This window comes from Podarcis vaucheri, assembly GCF_965113315.1.
Source record: "Podarcis vaucheri genome assembly, chromosome: 1".
Classification (NCBI taxonomy): Eukaryota; Metazoa; Chordata; class Lepidosauria; order Squamata; family Lacertidae; genus Podarcis; species Podarcis vaucheri.
In genome coordinates, this window is record NC_138759.1 from 45,661,077 (window position 1) to 45,684,428 (window position 23,352).

The 23,352-nt window shown below is 43.9% G+C and overlaps 1 protein-coding gene across 5 annotated transcripts in view; it reads left to right on the forward strand.

Moving 5' to 3' along the window:
• The window catches only part of MAPKBP1 (mitogen-activated protein kinase binding protein 1), a 119,293-nt gene that overhangs the window by 38,372 nt on the left and 57,569 nt on the right, over positions 1-23,352 (forward strand). For all 5 annotated transcript variants that reach the window (XM_082239208.1, XM_082239211.1, XM_082239209.1 and 2 more), the window contains exon 3: positions 1,831-1,922. In XM_082239208.1, the coding sequence (XP_082095334.1) occupies positions 1,831-1,922 (92 nt within the window). The remainder of the gene's footprint in view (positions 1-1,830; positions 1,923-23,352) is intronic.

Consider the following 23,352-nt stretch of genomic DNA (forward strand, 5'->3'; position numbering starts at 1 on the left):
ATTTTCTGAAAATCTCGTTTCAAAAGATATGCTGATTTTGCAACATGGTGGGATCTTTATCTTCTTGGCTTTTTCTTTCTTGCTGCAAGGCATCCGGCACAAGAGAATGTGAACCCTATGACACAGGGGTGGAGAGAAGGAAAAGATTGGCAGCAGATTTTGAAACCCTTTTCCCTTTAGGCCACTAGTTTGAATCTAAGCTATCTATGCTATTAACATATGAAGAAAGGACTTAGGAAATTCTATTGGAATGGGAAATGATCTTGTGAAAAGAAATGCTGTTGTAACCAGGCACCTTCTTGGGTAAATCTGGGCAATCGGCTCCCACTGACGTCTTTAGGTGTTCCTTGAAGCTGGTTAGCAAGGCTAAGTGTGGGAGACTTTCCTTGTTTTGGAAGGCTGGAATCTCTAGAGGACAGCTTTTAATAACCGTGAAGATTAATAACTGTGCCACCCATCCCTACAGGCTTTTTGGAAATGTGACAAAAGATATAAACCAACTATTGTAACTAAAAACAGAAGAGTCAACATTCAGTCTAGTAAAATCTTGCAAATAGTATTGTTGGAGGAATAATGTATGTTCACCATAAATAAAAGCCAAACACCACTTTGCTAAAGCACAAGGGAAAGGGGTATTGACAACATCATGGTGCAACTCTGTAGGAAGCCTTTTGCTAGCATTTATTAATACATTTTCTGCCATTCACTGTTCTTCTGACCCAAGCCTACATGAATTGCTCCCTCATGTATCTGGCTACTTTGCCACTGTTTGGCAGGCAGGATTCAAGACCCAGATTGGCAGTACGTGAATGTGTGTGATGCAATGGGCAGGTTGTTAGGTCTGGGTGTACAAGTCTTGGGTTCAGATTTTTGCTCTTCATGTATAAAGCTAATTGGCTGGGCTTGGTTAAGCTATTTTATCCAGTCTCTAATTGCAAATGTGTGATTGCAGTGAAGTTATTTTTTTTTAAAAAAACTGCTGGTAATTTGTTTAGAAATAACTCTTACCTGGCTGGGAATATTGGATTCAGAGGCTTCAGGCAAAGGAAGTATGAGTCCTATAACCTTAAAGGAGGGATGCAGGTTGCACTGTGATCTAAACCACTGAGCCTCTTGGGCTTTTTGATCAGAAGGTTGGCGGTTCAAATCCCCGTGACGGGGTGAGCTCCTGTTGCTCTGTCCCAGCTCCTGCCAACCTAGCAGTTCGAAAGCATGCCAGTGCAAGTAGATAAATAGGTACTGTTGTGGTGGGAAGGTAAACAGCATTTCCATATGTTCTGGTTTCTGTCACGGTGTTCCGTTGTGCCAGAAGCGGTTTAGTCATGCTGGCCACATGCCTCGGACAAATGCTGGCTCCCTTGGCCTGAAAGAGAGATGACCCATACTCGCCTTTGAATCTGAATGCTTTTACATATCTCTTGGGGAAGCTACATCAGACACGCAAAAGGGATTTGGGTGGGACCAGCGTAGTCCATTGCTTGGTAGTTTTCTTTTTTATCTAACCTCCCTCCCAGTATTTCCCATGCTTTTCCGTTGGTTTCAGTTACTGTGATAGTTCTATAAATCTCCTTCTCAAAACACTGGCTATGGACCAGCTTGTTGTTGTTGTTGTTGTTTTGTTCTACACAGAACCTACTAAATATGTCTGTCATCTGCATCAAGAGAACAGCTCTTGACACTTGATGGCATCTTTGCTGATTATGTGCATCTTCCAGTCTCCACTGAAACAATATATATTCACACACATGCACACAAATTGAAGCTTGTGGTTACATGAAGTTGAATTCAATCTGCATGAATCTCATTTTCTTTTTTTCTCTTTTTGACTAGGTGACCTTGGAGAAAGTGCTGGGAATCACTGTCTCTGGAGGCAGAGGATTGGCCTGTGATCCAAAGAGTGGTCTCGTTGCTTATCCAGCTGGGTGAGTCATTGAGGGTGTTACACAAGGAATGCACGTTGTCAGCCTAAAGGTACAGCTTATGCCAAATCTGTCATGTAGCAGAGTGATGCATTTTATAAGAGCCTCATAAAACTCCCTCCAATTATGAGGAACATCAGCAGGGTAGTTTTAAATTGCTGCAAGGAAGACTCTTTACCTATCATAACTAATTAAATTATTCTCTAGGGTTCCTCCTCTAGCTCTTAGCTAAGTGTTAATTTTTTAAATATAATAATAATTGGATTTGGTACTATGCTGAACATGGACATGATGAAAATGTGAAAATTAGATGGATTCTGGCTGCCTGTTCAATCAGAAGATGCTCCATAAGACTGCCGGGTAGTTTTGTGATGTGTGAAGTTCCTTTATTCATGCAGACAGAGAGAACCTGGTCACTCTTTTGATTCTGGAGCTTTCACTGTTCTTTCCAGCTTTTATTTAAGTGGGTCCAAACGATTCTTATTATCTCAATAATAATCTAGAGATAAGCACTAGTATGTGGCTTGGGTTGACTTGTTCTCAGTAAGGGTTAGATGCAGTGGCAAAAGCTTCCAGTGGTGATTGTGCAATGCTGCTTTTGTTTGCCCTTTCTGAGTGAATCTTCTGTTAAGATATATTTACATGAGAGGGAACTGGAAGAGTCCTGGGTCCCACAGGCCTCTGAAGCAGAGGCAAGGCTCTTCCCACCTGCCTTTTCCCTTCCAGGCTCCTAAGGACAACAAACTCGCTCACCCCTTTGAGGGAGTTCAAACTGGCTGTGCCCTTCTTATAAGGAACCGTATCTTTGCCTGCTCCCTGTTTTGGCAAATGGGGATGTAGGCCAGGGCTTGGGCTGTGCTGGTGGCGAAGCCGATGGAGCCGACGGTGGGCTTCCCTCGGATCCGCCCCTTGCCCATTTAAGCAGCCAGCACCTGGGGCTCAGCCTGTTTGTTCCTGCGCCGGGTTTCCCCGCCCAGCCACCCTCGGTTTAAGCTGATAGCCAATGACTTTGCTGTAGGTATGGTGGTTGCCATCCTTTAAGGGGCTGGGTAGGAATTTGCCCATTGGGCTAATTGGCACCGACCCGGTGGTTCTGCCTACCACATAGCAATCGTCACAACTGGTTGGACATTGGGGCAATCCTTTGCTTTGGATGGAGGGGGAGTTGTAGACTCTGCCTGCCCCTCCAAATGCTGGGGTATCCCTTTAAAGGGATCTGGGGGTAGTGGTCATGTCCGCATGCCCAGGTGGGGCCAGGGCCGAAGGCACTCCCCCAAACAGCGGTCCCTGTGGGGGTCACCCTATTTGATACAAGTCTTAGGACCCCCTGTCTGGATTGACCACGCGTCACTTCCGCGGGCGGGCCGGAAGTTTGTTGTGGGGGAGGAAGGGAAAGGAGAATGTTAGCCGCTTTGAGACTCCTTAAAGGGGAGTGAAAGGCGGGATATCAAATCCAAACTCTTCTTCTTCTTCTTCTTCTCTTATTATTTGGGTTGGGGTATGGGAAGTCTGATGCCTGGTCCTGCAAGCATGCTGGGGTATAACCATGGAACTGAACAACTGTCTCTGGTGCTCTTGAACCTTGTCATCCTTGGCAGAGGGATTTGACCTCTTTCTGCAGGGCCTGCAAGACAGAGCTGTTCCGCCAAGCCTTTGGCCAGGGTACAGCCTGACCCCCTCCTTTGGCAATTTTCTCAGAACTCTACCCAATGGTTGCTTTCAATTTGATTTGAAGTAAAAAAATTTTTTAAAATGAAATGATTTTAAAATGTTGTCTTATTTTATTGTTGTTAGCCGCCCTGAGCCCGGCTTTGGCTGGGGAGGGCAGGATATAAATAAAAAATTATTATTATTATTGTTGTTTTGGACAGTCAGACACAAATGAGGACAGGTGGGAAGCTCCCTCTTCCTCTGAGAGACCTGATGCTTTTTGCTCCATAAGTGGGGAGTCCGGAGTTTAAGAGGGGTGAAGTACGTAAGTCCATGTTGGAGGCAGATCTCTGGGATCTTCAGGAATGCCTGAATACAGCTTCCCTGTATTTTTATCATGTGCATAAGGGAACAGGAGCTGGAAAAGCTGACAAAGGTGATGCTGAGTGCCGAACAGTGATTGTAGAGCTTGATAGATATTTAGTTTGTTTTGGCATTTAGTTTTGCTAATGCATCTGGGTGCCTATAATTAGTTTGGAGTGGGAAGAGAAGAAATCGAGGCCAATCTTAGAAAGCTGCCGGTTTGGCAACAATATGCCTATTAATGCGGGTAGCACAGCAATCATTTTTGTCATAGCTAGGCTTGCCATGTGACTGCCGTTGAGAGAAGCTTTTGTCACCCTGTGTGGTTTTTAAGCTTACTGTCAGTGCTTAGCGATATTTAATTTGCATACATTTAAATGAGCTACTGTACAATTTGCTCACATGCTGGGCCCCCAGAAAAAAAATTGGTTTCTAGGATGCGGCTGTGGAATCTGAGGTATGGGTGTAAGAAAAGGTCTTGGTACGAGTACTACTGTCGTCTACAAGTGCTTAAAAATTAAAAGCCACCAAGATATTCCAGGTCCAAGCCAAAACATCTACCCATGGCATTTCTCTGCTGCTCTTTTAAAGTTCTGTTAACGCTTTACACGAGAGTTGCAGTCTAAATGCTGAATATGTTAAATTTGAGGTGGAACTGGAGGTCTCCTCACTTTGGATGTTTGAGGGAAGCTAGAGGAATGCTGATAAGATCACAAGATAAAAACAACCCACTGTTAGAGCATGGAGGAGATGAAAGAGAGCCCTGTAGCAAATCTAAATGAGGCAAGGCCAAGCGTACTGGAATCTTCCATCTCCCCACCCCAAAGGAAGTGTACAGGAATCAAAATTTTGTGCTTGCTTTGAAGCCATGTCTGATATCCCTTGTTCTTGCCTTTTGGAGAGATGATGGCTCTGGCATGTCTTGCTTCTGCTGCAAACGTGGGTTTTTTTATTTAGGTGGATTGTCCATAGCAATAAGGTGGAATATTCCCTGCCATCATTATTGCAGTCATCCAGAATGCCTTGCTGTTTTCTCAATTGTTTATGAATGGCTTTTGACTACATCTTGTTGAAGGCATAGAAAGAGCACTGCTGGATCAGGCCAAAGGCTCATCTAGTCTAGCATTTTGTGCTTCTCACAATGGCCAACCAGATGCCTATGGAAAGCCTGAAAGTAGCATCTTAGCGTAACAGCACTCTTTTCATTCCCAGAAACTGGTTTCGCTTAGAATATTATGCATTTGCTGTTATAAAAGTGTGATGATTCTTAGCCTTACTAAATGAGTATCTGCTCACAGTAGATTTTTGAAATATGGAAGTTTTAAATGCTGGAGAGGTGGTTGCTTTACTGCTTTGGCGCAGTTTTGCTTCAAGTCAATGTTTCTTTTTGATTCTCTCTCAGTGGGCATGTATGCAGCTTCATCCCCCTACACAGTAATATTTGGGTTGCAGTAGAATGGCAGGAATTCTTTGTTTTCCATTTGATAAGCAAGCATGTGTTGCAGGTGCGTGTCCTTCCTTTGTATTATCTTAAAAATTCAAGCTAATGGCATTTTAATAAAGTGGGGAAACTGCAAAATTCTGCTGCAGCTTTTGGCTTTTTCAGAAGTGTGAAACTGGTAAGAGGAATTTCCTGTGAAATTTCTCTGAGGCATTTCCTGTGAAGTTGCACATCTATTAAACAAAAACTAATTTGCTGGCAATTTCCATCATCAAGAAGAACGTATGCCAAGTCTGAGCCTAATAAGTAGTGCCAAAACATTATTTTGACTCTGTTTGAAATGATTTGGGGAAGTTATGTGGTTAAATGATCCTGCTTAATGGAATCAAGGTGGTATCTTTCCCCCATGGCCCATTGCATAGGATTCCTGTCTGAAGCCTAGCCCTTCTGTGCCTTGGCTGAACAGCCGCCTGCTTCTATGCTATGCCTAGCTGCTTTGTGATGCTGATAAAGTTTGTCACTGTCAAGACAACGCTTTGTGTTCAGTTTATCCTCTGCAGTTGTATTGGCCCAAAACACACAAGAGAAACAGTTTGCAGACCTAATTGGGTTGCAAGGTCAGTTTGTTTTATTATCTTGTTCTCAAGGGATTTATACCTTCTTGGCAGTATGCAGGGAGGAAAGAAAAAGGGGGGAAACGGCATTGGCTTCTGTCACTGGCTTCTCTTGAGTGTTCATTCTGAGGCTTCCTTTAAACTCTCTCTCTCTCTCTCTCTGGCAATGGGAAGCAGAACACCCATTCTTCTTGATGTGCATTTTGCTGTCCTGAGCCAGAGTACAGTGTCCTTGGCCCTGCATGGGTGCCTGCCATATAGCTCTTAGCATATGCTTCAGTTCTGATCTGTTCGTCTCCAGATACCCTGCTAGTTGACTCAACATTAATTTAAATCACAGGGCAGTCCCCAGATTCAACTCCCTTGCTGCTCTAGCCAGAGGGCTAAATTATGTAACAGTGCTTTATTTTTTACTGTGTTTGAAAGCACCAATTTTTATTTAACTGTTAACATGGATTGATCCTTCAAAAGTCTAAAATCTCGTGAAAGTACTGTACCACCAAAATAATGCTATTATGCTGTTAGATTTATTTCTGTTTTCTGTTTTTCTTTAAATGTATGTGAGCTACATTACACTTGAATACTGTACTGGCTTCTGCTGAATAAAAGTGCAAATCCTAATAAAACTAGATTTGCAAGCTATATTTGTTTTACACGCAATTGTTAAATGTCAGGTGGGCGATATTGAGGTTTCTAGGTTCAGTAACAGCATCTGCTGGGAAAACTGCAGCCCCCCACCCCCCGACCTTCTTTGGGATCTGGCTCTCCTGCCTATTTGACTTGAACTTGAGCCACAGGGTGTTCATGTTCATTACTTACAAAAGACAGTCCTCTGTTTGGAGGATTGTCCCGTTCAAGCCCATATTAAAAATACAGAATCCTTAAGAAGGGAGATCATGATCCTTGAATTTGCCCATCAGCAGGACAGTGGACAGAGGAGGCACAGAAGTCACTTTACCACAGTCTTCCCCTCTATATTGATGTATTTCTATTTTAAATTACAGTAAATATTTCCAAATGTGCAACTATACATATAAAATTAGCATATACAGACTTTTATGCAAATCTGCCCTCTCATCTGTCTCTCTCTCTCTCTCTCTCTCTCTGTGTGTGTGTGTGTGTGTGTGTGTGTTGCATTTCTTCTCTTTTGGTGATGTGTGTGTTAGGGTTGCCAAATTTCAAACGGTGAAAATCCAAACAGAAAAGTTGCTGAGCTGCCATGCACCCGGATTTTCCCAGACATTTGCCTGATTACTGCCCAGAGATTGCTGCCGACTGCAGTGTTTCGGATACGTCTGGGAAAATCCGGAAGTAGGGCAGCCCTAGTGCGTGGCCTCTTATTGAGCCCTACTTCAGAGTCTCCAGGTAAAGGACTAAAATCTGAGGGTGAGGAGATGGCATCGACAATCCTGGTGCCAGAAGCTGACCCACCATGCACCACACCTTTTTGTTCCCAGATTTTGCTGTGCAAGTGTTTGGTTCAGAGCCTCTGGGGAATTCTTTGCAGTCCTAGAAGTGCTTTTCTCTCAGCCCCGCCCCCCTGAAAGCATTAAGTTATTTCTCAAGATCTGCATTCAGGCTTAATTCTTCTGTGCCCAACACACAGTTTTCTCTTCTCTTTTCCTCTCCTCTTTTATGTGCCTGTTACGAAAAATTAGAGAAGTGATTGGCTTCCCATGACTTCTGTTAGTTCCCTGTACTTAAGCTCTTTGCATTCTTGCGGTTGGGTTTGCATTAATAATGAGGCACAGCAGTATGGCATGTGTGTGTCTTAATTATATACAAGTGACAAATGCCTTTTAGACAGTTCCCCATCCCTGGAATATTGTGTCAGTTCTTCTGTGGACTCTGGTGGATGCCAAAGGCTGAACTCATTTACTCACATATGTTTTGGAGCCTGTAAATCCTTTCAGCACCTCTGGCACCTGCTGTCTCTGGGATCTTAATAGCCCAGATTATTACGATCCTAGGTCCCTCCTTCTCTGGAGCCAGTGTGATGCCCACACCCTTCTGGCTCCACCTTCCTGTGCATAGGAAATGCCAGTGGGATCTCAGGAATGCTGAGACCAGTAGGTTTTAAGAGCAATCCCTTTTTAAAAATACAACTGCTAAAAAGATGTATCCAAGAACAGGCCTTTAAAACTTGTTGTGAATCTTAATCCTTCCCCCCTCTATAACAGGCATAGGCAAACTCGGCCCTTGAGATGTTTTGGGACTACAACTTCCATCATCCCTAGCTAACAGGACCAGTGGTCAGGGATGATGGGAATTGTAGTCTCAGAACATCTGGAGGGCCGAGTTTGCCTATGCTTGCTCTATAAAATCTCTTAACCCTAAAATACCTTATTTATGGTACCTCCTAGCTATATGCTGCCAAAAATATTTTGAACTTCAAAATATTATTCCTAGTATCACTGAAGCTGCATTTGCTAATTTTGCATTTGTGCAGCAATTCAGGACACATATATTGCCATATACAAAATTTTACTTCCAAATGCTAATGCCTTCAGATTTTTAAAATCTAGAACAACGTGCAAGCAAGCCTGTCAGATCTGGTGTGCTACCAAAAAATGATACTGGTGAAAGGTTAGTACCAGCGCTGAGTGAAACTTGGAAAAGTAGGAACTGTCTTTGCTTGCCTATTTTATTAAACAGTGCAGTTGGTGCTCTCCATATGTTGGAATACAGCTTCCATTATCCCATTATCCCATTATCCCATGGTGGCTGGGACTGCTGGGAGTTGGAGACCAAGGCCATCTGGAGGCCAGCATACTGGCTCCCCCTGAGTTGGAGGATGACCCAGCAGGGCTCTTGTTATGTTCCTAAGTTGATTCTCTTTTTAAAAATAATAATTTTAGCTTGCTTGCAGTTCTCTAATTCTTCTCCCCCCGCACCCCTGTTCTGCCTCATGCATGCACTTGTGTTGTGTGTGTGTTTTGTTGACATCGCTGCTGAGATTCTGTATCCTAGAAACAAGAAGTAAAACAAAACTAAGAAACCCTCTGAGATTGCTGCAGAAAAATACAAAAAAAGAAAAAGTGTAGCAGGAATGCCAAGCCAGATTGGGGGGGGGGGGCATACACCATGGTTTTATTTGACTCTTTTCTTATGGAAACAAATCCTCTCATTCCATTGACCCCAACCCACTTTTCCTACACTGATCATTAGCCAGCATGGTGTAGCACTTAAGTGTGGCAGACTAGGATCTGGGAAACGGGCTCAGATCCCCACTCAGCCATGTTGCAGGACTAGTTAACCATCTCTCAGTCTGATCTATTGCATAAGGAGGTTGGAAAAATTAATTTTGAGGGGGAGCATGGAGGCAAAGGAGGATATATATGTAATCAGTGGCGTAGCGTGGGTTGTCAGCACCCGGGGCAAGGCAGGTAATTTGTGCCCCCTAACCCGTGGATTTGCGCCCCCTAACTCTAACCCCCAGATGTTGCGCCCGGTGCGCCCGGCCCCCCCTGCACCCCCCACGCTACGCCACTGTATGTAATAGGTCTCTTTTCCATTTATGTGATTTTTTACTTGCTTTGTCTGGCAATTTGTAAGTTACCCACATAGGCCTGAGTTGTATTCCAGCAGCTGGGACCTTTCCACACTTTTGCTTGTCCCATGCCCAGAAACCATGGGTCTGAGCTCTGCTCCTTTCCCGCGGAAAACCCGTTCTTTAGTGCTAGATTGGAGCAAATGTCAATCCAAAGAAAACCTGAATTGCCATTTGCTCCGATTGAATGGAAAAGAGTTGTTTGCCCATGGGAGAAAGGAGCAGGGCAAGAGGAAGTGCGGACGAGCCCTCGGAGAACATAATGCTGCTTTGTATACTGTTTAAACTGGGCATTGGCAACATGTCTTCTGTGGGCAGACATGCAGCCACAGAAGATTCCCTTAGTCCCTGAAATTAGGCTTGGAAGAATCATTCTATTGTAGGCAATACAGTAGGCTGCTGTGTGTACTTGGTTGTGCTGTGTGTGTTGTGCCTGTGTGTTTCTCCAGCTTGCAAATGTACCCATGGATCCCAAATGATTGTGTCTCTTAAATACTACATGGAAGGTAACTTCCATGGCCTCTTCCTATATGTGGGTGTTGCTAACACATCAACCGTGCTCTGATGTTCTTTGATCCCATGTCACTCAACATGGGAGCAAGGAGTGGGGCTCCACAGAGAAACCATGACCTTGATGTTGCATGTTCCTCTGCTCCAAGTGTGCTGTGCAAGCTTCTGTAACAAGACAGCCTTTGTGCATATAGCTGTACACACAAAGACTTCAATAGTATCTGTAAGATGGCAGCATAGGAGCAGGTGAGGGAAGAGTGGAATGAAATGATCCAGGACAGACTTTGATTGAAGACTTTTGAGAAGATACTTCTTAAGAGATAGAAGTGGCTTGGTGGATAGTGGTGGGACAGCTGGTACAGAAGGCATATTTTTAGGATGTTTGCTCAGCTTTGGCCAAAAACAAAACAGAACTGTGTCATGAAGGATTGTGTCATAGAGCAGGAGTCCCCTACCTTCTTGGGCTGAGGACACACCTGGAAATTTAAGAAACTGTTATGGGCACCACAAAATAACCATTTGACATAAGAAAGAACTGGTGATGCTATTCCCACTGACTCACACCCAGCAGCAGGCAACAATATCTACACCCCGTCCCCAAGAAAACCCCTCACAGACAATGAAAATCAGGCAATGCACCCCCAAAGAAGTAGGCAACCAAAAATACCGCCACAAATCATGCTTTACACGTGTGACCTCACCCCCACTCCAACTAGACTTCACCTGTCTCCATGATTAGGCAGGTCAGTATTGAAATTTTCCACCGTTGTGTCTAGCTTGGATCTTTAGACTGAGCTGCAGGAGAAATCTAGCCCTTGAAGATGGGTCATGTCAGGGCACAAATCATGTGTAATGCTGGAACAAATGTCTGCAGTGTGCACATTGGACTTGGAAAGGGCAAGATCTTCCTCTTCTTAAGTTCTGATACCAGCACGAGCTGCAGAATCACGGAGCAGAGTGCAAAGTGTCATGTGATCTCTTCCTCCCACTTTTCTCTCTCTCTCTCTCCCCCACCCCTCGCCCAACCTTCACTTCTATAATGACTTAGTTTTGTGCTGCTTAGCATAAACCTCCTGAACTTGGGCAGCTCTTTTCTCCTGAGTCATGGACTTCCAGGACCTGCATTTTCTGAGCTTGGGAGGTGCATAGTAGGTCAGTCATAACCCAAGTCAGCCGGAAAATGACAGCCATCTGTGTCACAGCCAAGGCAGGGGGTGGGGTGGAGAAGTGGATACTACTCACTGTTTCTCTAGCCAGAAATCTGCTTAGCACATGTAGAGATGAAGTCTTAGTAGACTGAGCAGTAAATCTCATTGTAAGCTGAATGGTGGAGAGCTGTATGTGTGTGTTTTTTCTTTCTCCCAGCTGTGGCCATTGGTTTGTTCCCAAATCCTTTTCAGCTGCATGTAAATATATATATATTTCCATGGTCCGCCTTTTTAAAGAACCCCTCTGTTGTCAGCTTTCCTGGTATGTAGGTGATTTCATAATGGGCAAGACACGAAGGATCAGATAAATGGAAAATCAACTTCTTGGACAAGTTGTAAGATGCACACATCACATTCTTAGATAAGAATAGTCTGAAAAGGCTTATGAGGACTTTGTGTCACTGCTAATACTGCAGGAAATAAATATTTTGCTCAGCTGAAACACAAGCAGCCTAGCCTTTTTGCCTGTGTGAGGGTCCCGTGTCACAAACTGGGAGATAACTGATTATGCTTGGTTTTATTTCAACACACATCATTTCTAATGTTTAAAAACAAGGGTCTCCAAAATACTTGTTTTAAAATCTGGATGTGTTCTCATAAATAAAAAAGCACATGACTTGTGATCCATCATGTTGAATGAATTCCTCATGTTGAATTGTGGTTACTATGGATTGATATGTAACATTGTGGTTACTTATCAACCCATGATGGGGTGTATGGCAAAAGTGGGGCAACTCTGGATTGGTCTGTCAGACAACAGTCTTTATCATTGTCTAACAGAGGTTTAGGATACATTCATATGTGGGGATTAGTGCATTAATTTTCCTGATTATAATGCTAGCAAACCTATCTCAGATTCTACACTGCATTACCTGTTACATTATGGAACTGCAGCTTTTTGATCAATATACTGCCATGCCATGCTAAATTTTAAATGGTGGAAAAGAACTGTATGCCAAGATACCACCCGAAATTTGGTCATGTGAAATTGCAGTGGAAAATTATTGGGATTTTCTGGGTTAATGGTGTTGCAATCAGATTTTTTTCCCCCCTGGAAGCAAATAACACAGAAATGAGCACCAAACTTCCACCGGATTTTGCTTTTGCAGCCACAGTCAGATACAAACCAGTGTCTGGTGAAGGCTGTCCCTTTGGCCATGCTCTCCCTACGGACTCCCTTCACCCTTCATTGCCATTTACTAATCTTCTTGTGATGGCTGTGTGCTGCCTCTGAATTCTGAGGAGAGTGCTTTTGTGCTCAGATTCTGCTTACAGGCTTCCCATATGCATTTGGCTGGCCAGGCCAGAATGTTGGACTGGGTAGGTCTTTGCCCTGAACCAGCAGATCTTGTTCCCAGTGGCACTCCAGTACTCCAGTATTTACACTGGTCTACAGTGTTGATGATGTGGGAATATCCAAGTAGAGCCAGAGACAGGCAGGATTTATCTTCTCTAAAAGGTGGCAATAGCAGCCCTTTCATTCATCGCATGAATGCGGTGGTTGGAATAACTTTTCCTGCAGCTGGCCTCGGTTTTACCCTGTGCCAAAGAGAAGCCACACAAGCTACCCAGTGTTCTAATTTGGACCACAGGAGGGAGGGACAGTAGCCACCAACCAACTGCAAATAAAATGGGCCCATTGGCAGCGAGGTGGAGTCTTATTTCCTTCTGCCTCTGCTAAATTTGAATGTAGAAAGAAAACTTCCTATAAAGTTGCGGGTGCCTTGATAAAAGAAAATACCCTTCATTTTCCTAATGTAATTGGGTAAACATCATGATTATCAGGCAGACCTTCATGGAAAACTTCCTGTTACTGTAATACTAATTGATCCTTGCATGCCTTGATACAAATGAAATTACATCTGATATAGTGATACATCAATGGCCATAAACTAGATCCTAAACTAATAATTCCAGGGCTTTAATAAGTGCAACTTCTAACCTCTCACTTGAAATAGATGCTTAGAACTCTCTGCAGACACCAGTGTCTTGGTGCTGCTTTTCTTTAAGCTTGCATTTCAAATATTGCTAAGTGACTTCACAGTGGTGGTTTGGGTGTTTTAATTTTATTTTAATATTAGAATAAAAATAAGATTTTATTTTAATCTGTCATGGATGCTTTAGCTGAGATTCCTGCATCACAGGGGGTCTAAGAGTCTACGATTCTATTTATTATTTATGCCCCGCCCAGCTGACTGGGTTGCCCCAGCCACTCTGGGCGGCTTAAAGACAACTTAACAATCCAGGTATGATTTTTGCCTTTTGAAGAATCATCTGGTTTACTATGCTTGATTCCAGACTATTGGAAATAGTAGCATAGTGGATCTCATAGGCGGCAACTATGCAGGGCCCTGGGTGCCCGGGCACCCACAATTGTAAAAAAGGAGGGAGCTGCCCCCCCATTCCACTTGGTGTCATGTCAGCAGGCCCCGTAGCATGTGTGTGTGGCGTCAGCATCCCCCCTGCCACGTGTTCAAGTGACGCCTGCACACAGCAGTGATGTCAGCACACTCCCGGGCACCCACTATCGTGGGGGCAAGGTGGCACGCTGGTGTGTCTCAGGCTCTGAGGAAGGGGGCACCTGGTGTTGTGTGTTCCTGGGAGGTCCAGTAACATCTGAAGTAGTTCTTGGAAAATGTTTACATTAAAAACAATGTATGAAGCTGTCATTAATCCACCTGACCCAGTATTGTGTTTTCTAACTGACAATGGCTTTCTAAGCCTGCTGGTTCAAGTGGGGGTCTTTTTGCAGCACCAGCTACCTGAGATTCTTTTGACTAGAGATACCAGGGACCAAGCCTTGCCAGTAAGTAGGCTACCACACTTTATGTAACAACAAAGACTTGAGTGGAATGAGTACCCCTTGATTTACCCCTTACTTACTTCATCATTTGAACATGCTTTGGGCAGAAAGATGCTAAGGAAGAGCTAGTGCTTTGTTCTTATATTTTGCAAATCTTGGTGGTGAGATGGGAGAGAGATCTTGTTCAAATTCCGCTGTTGGGGTTAGTTCCTTGCACGCAATTTTGCACACAAGCCGTGGATCCCTGCACACAACACGGTACAGCACTGTGCGCTGCTGAAGAAACTCCGAAAGTCTTTCTGCAAAAGCCGCTAAGAGCAAAGCTTATACTGCGCCATCTGTGAAAACAATGCCTTCACTCCATGACCTTATTCTTTGATAAGAAAGCTGGTCAAATCTTGTCCAGTATAACAACAACAACAACAACAACAGCAATTTATTATTTACCAGTATACCCCACCCATCTGGCTGGGTTTCCCCAGCCTCTCTGGGCGGCTTCCAACAAAATATTAAAATACAGTGGTCTGTTAAATATTAAAAGCTTCCCTAAACAGGGCTGCTTTCAGATGTCTTCTAAAAGTCTGGTAGTTGTTTATCTCTTTGACAATCTGACGGGAGGGCGTTCCACAGGGCGGGTGCCACTACCGAGAAGCCCTCTGCCTGGTTCCCTGTAACTTGGCTTCTTGGAGTGAGGGAACCGCCAGAAGGCCCTTGGCGCTGGACCTCAGTGTCCAGGCAGAACGATGGGGGTAGAGACGCTTCTTCAGGTATACTGGACTGAGGCTGTTTAGGGCTTTAAATGTAGATCTTTCAAGACCAGTGTTATGTGGTCTCGGTGGCCGCTCCCAGTCACCAGTCTAGTTGCTGCATTCTGGATTAGTTGTAGTTTCCGGGTCACCTTCACGTAGAGCTCATTGCAGTAATCCAAGTGAGAGATAACGAGAGCGTATGGTTCTCAAATGTTTTGTTACATCTTCACACTTTTCTCTGAAGCAGGTGACAGTTGTCTGCCACGGATAGCTGGAAGTGAGGCCATCAAAGTACACTTGCTAGGTGGGGGGAAATAACCAGCCTGCTTCTTCTGTTCTGCAGAATTCTCTGAATCTGGAGTGCATTACAGCATGGTATGTTAGGCCCGGTCATGTTTATGATGCTCTAGAGTAAGGGATAGTTTAAGGTTTCCTTGGTGCTTGTGAAACAAGGGAGGAACAGTCAGAATATCCTATGAAAGCTGGAAGCACTGTGCTTGTACAGGCAGTAATAAAGACCTGTTCTCTCCTCTCCCCTTACCTGAGAAGAACTTGACATCCTTAGGAACAGTTATGCCATGTAGCAACGTGACTTGTTTTTAGAGCCAAGTTTTGAGCTTGCATAAGACCAAGGAGAGGAAAAATACTGGCTGGGATTGGGAGAGAACTTGAATTCCATGTGCATGACTGGCCTATGGCCTTTGCTAAAGGTGCCTCCCAGGAACCTTTTAGAGACACACACACACACACACACACACACACACACACACACACACACTTCTTAGAAACTGGGACTCGCCTGTAATGAAAAAAATTGTCATTTTCTTTTTCTTCTGGGTGACTTTGATGTGGTTGCTAATATTTAAAGGTTTACATGTTTGCAGTAGGTATGTGTGTTAAACAGGGTGTTTTCAGAAATGTAGGCAATATGTCAGTGCACTAGCAGGAAAAAAGGGGAAGACTGATTTGCATCATTTCAGGGGCACGTTCAATGTGGAATTTCCCACATTTCAAATCCAGTGCAGGCGTCTTCCAAGGATTTTGTGTGAATATATCTGTATGTGAAGGAATCTGCTCTAATAGTTTAGAATGAAATTTACTTTGTACAGTGCTGATAAACCTGCATTTGTGATCTCCCTTTCCCATTCTGGCAGAGCAGGATTTTTGGTTCTTGGTTTTGTGGCCCTTGTCTTAGTCAGAAGGCAGCCTTCCCCACTTTATAGGAGCATATTTCAGAGGTCTCTCTCTCTCTTTTTAATCTTAATTAAAAAAATTAAAATTGTCAAGAATTTCATAATATGTCTGAATGCATTGATTACATTAGAAAACAAACAAGCCAGTAAGAAGTACAGTATGGTACATCTGTCATTATGAACATTACTATACAGAAGAATATAAGTGGATAAATTGTAAATTATACTGGTGTTCAATAAAGCTATTTTCATAGCTTTGTCATATTTTGGACTTCTCATTGGATTGTCTTAGTGCTTCTTTTTGTAAACAGCTGATATGATTCTTGGTGTTAGAAACACAGTTTGTTTGTTTAGAGCATATTTCTCTGTCAATATATTATAAAGTGAGACCGTATTTCTACAAATTTATTTTCCTCATACCGTTTTCCCCATATCATAAATAATATGTTAACTTGGCATTAGAGCTAATTCCCAGAGCTTATTAATTCAGTCACTGCACAAAGGTAGCTTCTGGGTTCTCCAAGTTTGACTATATCTCATTCTTTCTGCCACAATCATATAGGGGGTTAATTCAATATGTGAAGTTTAGCAACAGAAATAATGGATCCAGCACCATGTTCGTACTGTTATATTTAAGATATTCATTTTGTAAACATTTTCCAATATTTTGATGCTGAGAGACATGACCACCACATATGAAAGTAACGGCTCTTGTTTCCTGCAATGGCAGCACATTTTTGAATAACCAGTTCCAGTGTTTAGACAGGGCAGGGGGTCAAAAGAAAGCAAAGCACCAAACCAATCATAGTGGGAAAATTAGAGTAACCCCACAAACCTGCATGGGGGTCTATGTTCCAGGGATCATGTCTAAAGCCAAAGTCACATATAGTCAAAACACTTTGGGTGCAATGGTGAGTGGGATTGCCAAAGTCTTCCCCCCCCCCAATGCCTGCCCCCTTTCCACCCACCTTTTTAAGTATATGTATATATATATATTTGCCAAGCCTGTAAAGCTGAATGCACACAAGTTAAATGCATGTAAGTTGTGGGCTTACCATACTCTTATTTTATCTGCTACAGGTGATAGATATACTTCTCAGAGTGACTGTGTATGTGTGTAAGTGCTTACTGTAGGCTGAAAGGGATGAAAAAGCAGGCAGGGCACACGCTCCGTACTGCACCGTTTACTTGCTCTGTACGATTTCCCGTGTGGGTTAATTAATTGAATAAAAGCCTAGAGAGTTAAATCATTTAATGTATTGCCTGTCTTGATAGCTATTGTGTGCTGCTTTCTTGTGATAAGCTATTATTGATGAGATGGCTGTTTCTTCTTAGCCTAAGCAGTTTTCATCTTTTAAAAAAAAGAAAGAAAGAAAGAAAGAAAGAAAGAAAGAAAACATGGAACCATTTCTGTTTATGCAATGGCTTTGGGATGAGTTGTGGATCTGTCTATTTGATACTTGAACAAAGAAGAGTTATGCTGGTTGTTTTTAGGCAGGTGTTGTTGTTAATGCTGAGAACTGAGGCTGTGCCAAATTCTCCCAAGTAAATTCAGGGTGTAAAATGCCCTCTTTGCTAGGAGAGGTTCTCTTAAAAATGCATACCTTCATTTTTTTTTTTTTTTGCACCTGTTACCACCTGCCATTTCCCCAGACTAGTTCTTTAACTGGATAGAGCTGCTTCTCTCTCTCTCTCTCTCTCTCTCTCTCTCTCTCTCTCTCTCCCTCTCCCTCTCCCTCTCCCTCTCCCTCTCCCTCTCTCCCTTCTATGTCATGATCTCAGTCAATCAGAGATCATTGTGTGTTGTTGTTGTTATTATTTATTAAATTTTATGCTACCCTTCATCCGAGGATCATAGGGTGGTTTACAGTATAAAAACACAAAAGTTTAAAAGGCCTTATATTGTTGAATTAGACAAAGGCACCAGTTACTCAAAGGAGAAGAGGAACGTTTCTGCCTGGCACCAAATGTAATGAAGGCACCAGGTAAATCTCCCTGGGAAGAACATTCCCCAGGTGGGGAGCCACCACAGAATAAGCCCATTCTTGTATTGTCACCCTCCAGACTGCTTGTGGAGAAGGCACACGAAGAAGGGCCTCAGATTATGATTGCAGGGTCTGAGTTGGTTCATAAGGCATAAGGGGAGAGGTGGTAGTAATAATAATAATAATAATAATAATAATAATAATAATAATAATAATAATAAATTAATTTATTTTTACCCCGCCCATCTGGCTGGGTTCCCCCAGCCACTCTGGGCAGCTTCCAACAGAATATTAAAATACAATAGTCTATTAAACATTAAAAGCTTCCCTAAACAGGGCTGCCTTCAGATGTCTTCTAAAAGTCTGGTGGTTGTTTTTCTCTTTGACATATGGTGGGAGGGCGTTCCACAGGGCGGGTGCCACCACCGAGAAGGCCCTCTGCCTGGTTCTCTGTAACTTGGCTTCTCACAGCGAGGGAACCGCCAGAAGGCCCTCGGTACTGTCAAAACCAGCACTTTGAGTTGGGCCCTCTTCTCGGCCTTTTGGCTAAGATGATGTGTAGTGTAGAAAGTATTTGGCAGCCAGTGCAGTTGGGCCAGAATTGGCATGATATGCTCAAATTGTCTTGCTTCAGTGAGCAACCTGGCTGCTGAATCCTCTGCTACTAGCTGATGTTATAGAACAAATTGCAGTAATTTAGCCTAGAGGTTACAAAGCATAGACAACAGAAGTTAGGCCATCCCTGTCCCAGATAGGGGTGCAGCCAAACCACCAACCAAAGCTGATGGAAGACACTCTACACCACAGAGGTCACCTGAGCCTCAAGCAACAGTAAAGGATTCAGGAGTACCTGCTTCTTAAGAGGGTGTGTAATCCCATCAAGAGCAGCTAACCTCCCATCCATCTAGACTAGGGAACCACCCACTAACATCCTTATCTGGATTAAGCTTCAATTTATTGGCTCTCATCCAGTCCATTATTGAGGCAAGACTATGCCTCACCTGCAGATGTAAAGTAGAAATAGAGCTGTGAGTCATCAGCATATTGCACCAGATAATTCCACTCAGTGGTTTGATGTAGATGTTAAACAGCATGGTGGATGAAATTGTACCTGAGGAACCCCACACTGAAAGTTCCATGGGGCCAAAGAACACTCCCCAAGCATCACCCTCTGGTAACATCCATCCAAGTAGGACCAGAACCACCATAAAGTGGTGCCATTCCACCCTTAACTCGAACAGCCGCTTCAGAAGGATACCATGGTTTCTGTGTGAAAACTGGGCTTATAAATCCTGGCTGAAACGGATCTAGGTAATTTTGCGCAACTGCTTTGCCCTCACTTTCAGTGGGAGATGTTCCCATTTCCACAGCAACTGAACCATTGCCTTCTTTTTGTGAAGATGGCAACTGAATTTATTTCGTGGAAGACTTTTGCAGGCATTCCAATAGATCACACTCATTGTTTCACTAGTATTTATCACATTTTCATTTACTCTTAATTTGCAAGACTGAATTAGAGTAACATACTAAATATTACTAAATAAATGTTATTTACCCTTTGCAACCACAGCATGAACCTGATGGGTTTGCATGGACTGTAATTTTTCTCACAACTTGAGTGCAAGTGAGGGAGCATGCATTCTTACTGTCAGCCAGCAACTGCCTCTATGCTGAAAATTTGAACAAGGACTTGTTGAGAGTCATTGTTTGTTTCTCTCCCTCTTCCTCTTGCTTCTCCAGAGATAAAAGATTTGGAGCCTTTTACCCATAGTGATAAAGAATCTCATAAGTAAGAAAAACATTTGAATATGAATGAGCAGGGTTTTTCTAAGGCGTTTTTTACAACCATGCTTTGTGTTTTATAGTGTTTTACTAATGGATTTTAATATAGTTGCCTCCTCCGAGACTTTGGAATGCAGGACAGATTAAAAAATAAATCGATAGTCATCAATCTCATATCTCTTGTAATATCATCAGTTACAATGTGGCATCATAATGTCCACAATAAGTGTCTTTAATTTCTTTCTAGCTTTCCAAACACACAATTCGTGTTGATTCTTGTATTTTGTTGCCTCAGCCTTTACTTCTGTTGGTCGATTGCAAGAGGTCCTGTGTGTGTATTTGGTACAGATGCTACCATAAGACCGTTTTAAAAACAAACAAGTCACTTGTGGGAAAATTGTTATTGCTAAAACATGTTTTCATAAGCTAGTGCGTGCTTTATCAGTGAGATCCCTGCCTCCTGCTCCAGAGATTAATAGGTGTGGGTTTATCTCATGATCTGGGTAATGTAATGAAGCTACAAAATTTATGTCCTCTTCTCAGGTATCACCTGTTTTTCTTTGTGCATGTTAATTCCACTATTTTGTTGGTACAGGTAGGCAGCCGTGTTGGTCTGCCGCAGTTGAAACAAAATTAAAAAATAGCACCTTAGAGACCAACTAAGTTTGTTATTCGTATGAGCGTTCATGTGCATGCGCACAAAGGCTCATACCAATAACAAACTTAGTTGGTCTCTAAGGTGCTACTGGAAGGAATTTATTTTATTTTATTTTGTTGGTGTTGCTACCAGTGGCGCAGCGTGGGTTGTCAGCACCCGGGGCAAGGCAAGTAATTTGCGCCCCCTAACCCGTGGATTTTAGCACCCGAGTGTGAGCGCCCCCCCCATGTTGCACCCGGTGTGGCCGGCACCCTTGGCACCCCCCACGCTACGCCACTGTTCCAACGTTCAGCTTCACTGGATGCCCACGAGTTATATTGTACAGAGAGAGGGATAAAAACTTTCCTCTCTGTCCACTCTCTCCTTGCCATGCCATGCTGCCGCCTTTCCTCAGGACACCAGCTCCATCCCCTTGCTTAGATTCCCTCTACCAAAGCTGAAAGCAGGCTGAAGTTCCTCTTGATCGTGAATGGGAAACAGCTGGCGAAGCCGGCGGCCTGCCAGGGAAGGGATCTCTTCCTAACCTGCTCCACGGAGCCCGTTCCTTGCAAGCGCTCCGTGTCCCTCGGATGGCGAGCGCCTTTGGAAACGCGGAGCAGGCGCTTGCCGGCGAGCAGCCCCCCCCCTTCCCAAGCTAATCCTTTTAAAACCGAAAGCCCCTTAACCCGCTGGCGAGAGGCTTAGCCGGGCCTCGCCCGCCCACCGGCTTCCTCTCGGAGGTTTTTGGGGAGCGCAGGGCGCGGCGAGGCCCGGCGGCGCGTCGGGGTGCGGAGGCTGCCCGTGCCGGCCAGGCGTCGGTGGCGGCGTCGGCGCTGCTGCAGCGGCTGCTCCTCCTGCGAGCAGTGAGTGGAGCGCAGCCGCAGCGGCGGCGGGGGGCGCGCACGCGCTAGGGCGCAAGGCTGGCGGTGGCGGCGGGGAGCCCGGCGGAGGAAGGAACTTGTCCCTTCCCTCTGGACTCGCGCCCCCCCAGATGTTGCGCCCGGTGCGGCTGGCACCCTTGGCACCCCCCACGCTACGCCACTGGTTGCTACTTCTCCTAAGTTCTCAAATGTTTTCCTGTGGACTGCTTGAAAAATGCTAGGGGTTTCTTGGTGGACCACTTGACAAACTAAGTGTTTTCCCCCTATAAATCAAAGTACAAACATTTGTAGAAGGCATCAGGGTCATAATAAGGACAGGACATTATTAGTCTATTTGATAATCTAGCTATGGGCAAAAATGGCCTCTGTCTCAACTGTCAAAATAAGAAATCAAGTGCATGGGTAGGAACAGATAGTCTTGACTGTTCTGCAGCTTTTTCACGGACCCTGCTGAATGGAGCTTATGCACTACAGTTTAATAGCTTCTGATATAGTGCATATAGGGCCAGATGCCTGTTTTGCTGAGGTGGTTCAGCTGGAGCAGAAGATAGATTCTTTCAACACTGGAAAATCTGCAGAAAATGAGTATTATGGAATTAAGAAAACTTTTGGGTTTGAAATGATTTGACAATCTGGTTCTCTGAAACAGCGTATATTTTGATAGGTTCAGAAGCGTCTTCAGCATTATTACATACTCGCCAATATTTTTCTGGCTTTCCATATTGAGGTCATAGCAAATGTTGGAACATCACATCTGTTTTAGATATGCATCTTCAGCAGATGAAACCCCAAAGCTGTGCTTGACAGGTACCTCCTGACAAAGTCCTGTGGGGTTTCTTACAGATTTGATGCTGAAAATTGTTGTAGTGATGAGCTGAAGTTTTTGTGCAAGCTGTCATTAAGGGAAAGCAAATAAAAGCTGTTGCGGAAAACGTTGGGGCTACACGGACGTGTTCTACAGTAGATGCACAATGTAGTGCACGTACTTGCATGCTTACAACACCCTATACAGGTGCTATTTGGGAGTCCCTGACCAGTCAGGTTTTTCAGAGGCATGGATATGGATGCTTAACCGTACGTATTTTAATTCCCACCTGATGTGTTGGCTGCAGATAATGGCACAGTCCCAATGTTTGTTTCTTGCAACAGGATTAATATGTAGTACTGCCATAAGCAGAGATGCAGCAGCAGAGCTGCTATTGGAACATCAGAGGGGGGCTGGTGTAGAATGTTCACCACTTTGAGGGCTGCTTCCCATGTGTTAGGAAAAACCTGTAAGGCTGTGTACCCACCATAACTGCAAAGCCCATGATGATTCATATGTGCCTGTTTTGTTGAGACACAGAAGCAGCAAAACGGATGCAATCCTAGTTGCACATGGTGACCTATCTGCATTTTGCATACTCCTTATATATATATCTTATATCTGAAGTGGTCCTGTGGATAAATGTGCTCCATGATGTAGTCGCTATCTCCTTTTCTCTACAACTAACCCTGGTTTCATTGCTGCTGCATTGTGTTGCTCTGAAGGGAAAGCCCTTTTCAATTGGGTAATTTTGGACAGGGCCAAGAAAGCAAATGAGAGGTGTATGGAGGAGGAGGGTGGTTAGTGAGAAGACTAGCCACTTTTTGCAAGCTTGTTAAAGCAGCGTCTTAAATCCCCTTAGTTGCGTAACTTGCCTCCTGCCTTTACAAGTTTTGATTATACCCTTTGGTATTGGGGGGGGGGGGGAATCTGCATGCTCTATCCTTGCTTGACTGTGGTGAAAAACTGGTGAATATAGGTATGAAATGCATGTCCACACACCACAAGGAGGCTGGTGATTAGAGATTTCAGCACAGCATTTTAACTGAGCAGAGTTTTGCTTATTGCGGGGGGGGGGCGGCGGGGCAGGAATCTCAATTCTTTATGAGGTTTTTCAGAAAATTATGGCAGATGCTGTTTTTATTAGATAAATACGCGTCCTTGTGTACATATGGGGGACTTTTAAGGTTAATGAAGCGTGGGTCATCACACTTATTTCTGTCTGTTTGCTTTATTGGCTGTAGGGTAAGTGTCTTGAATGC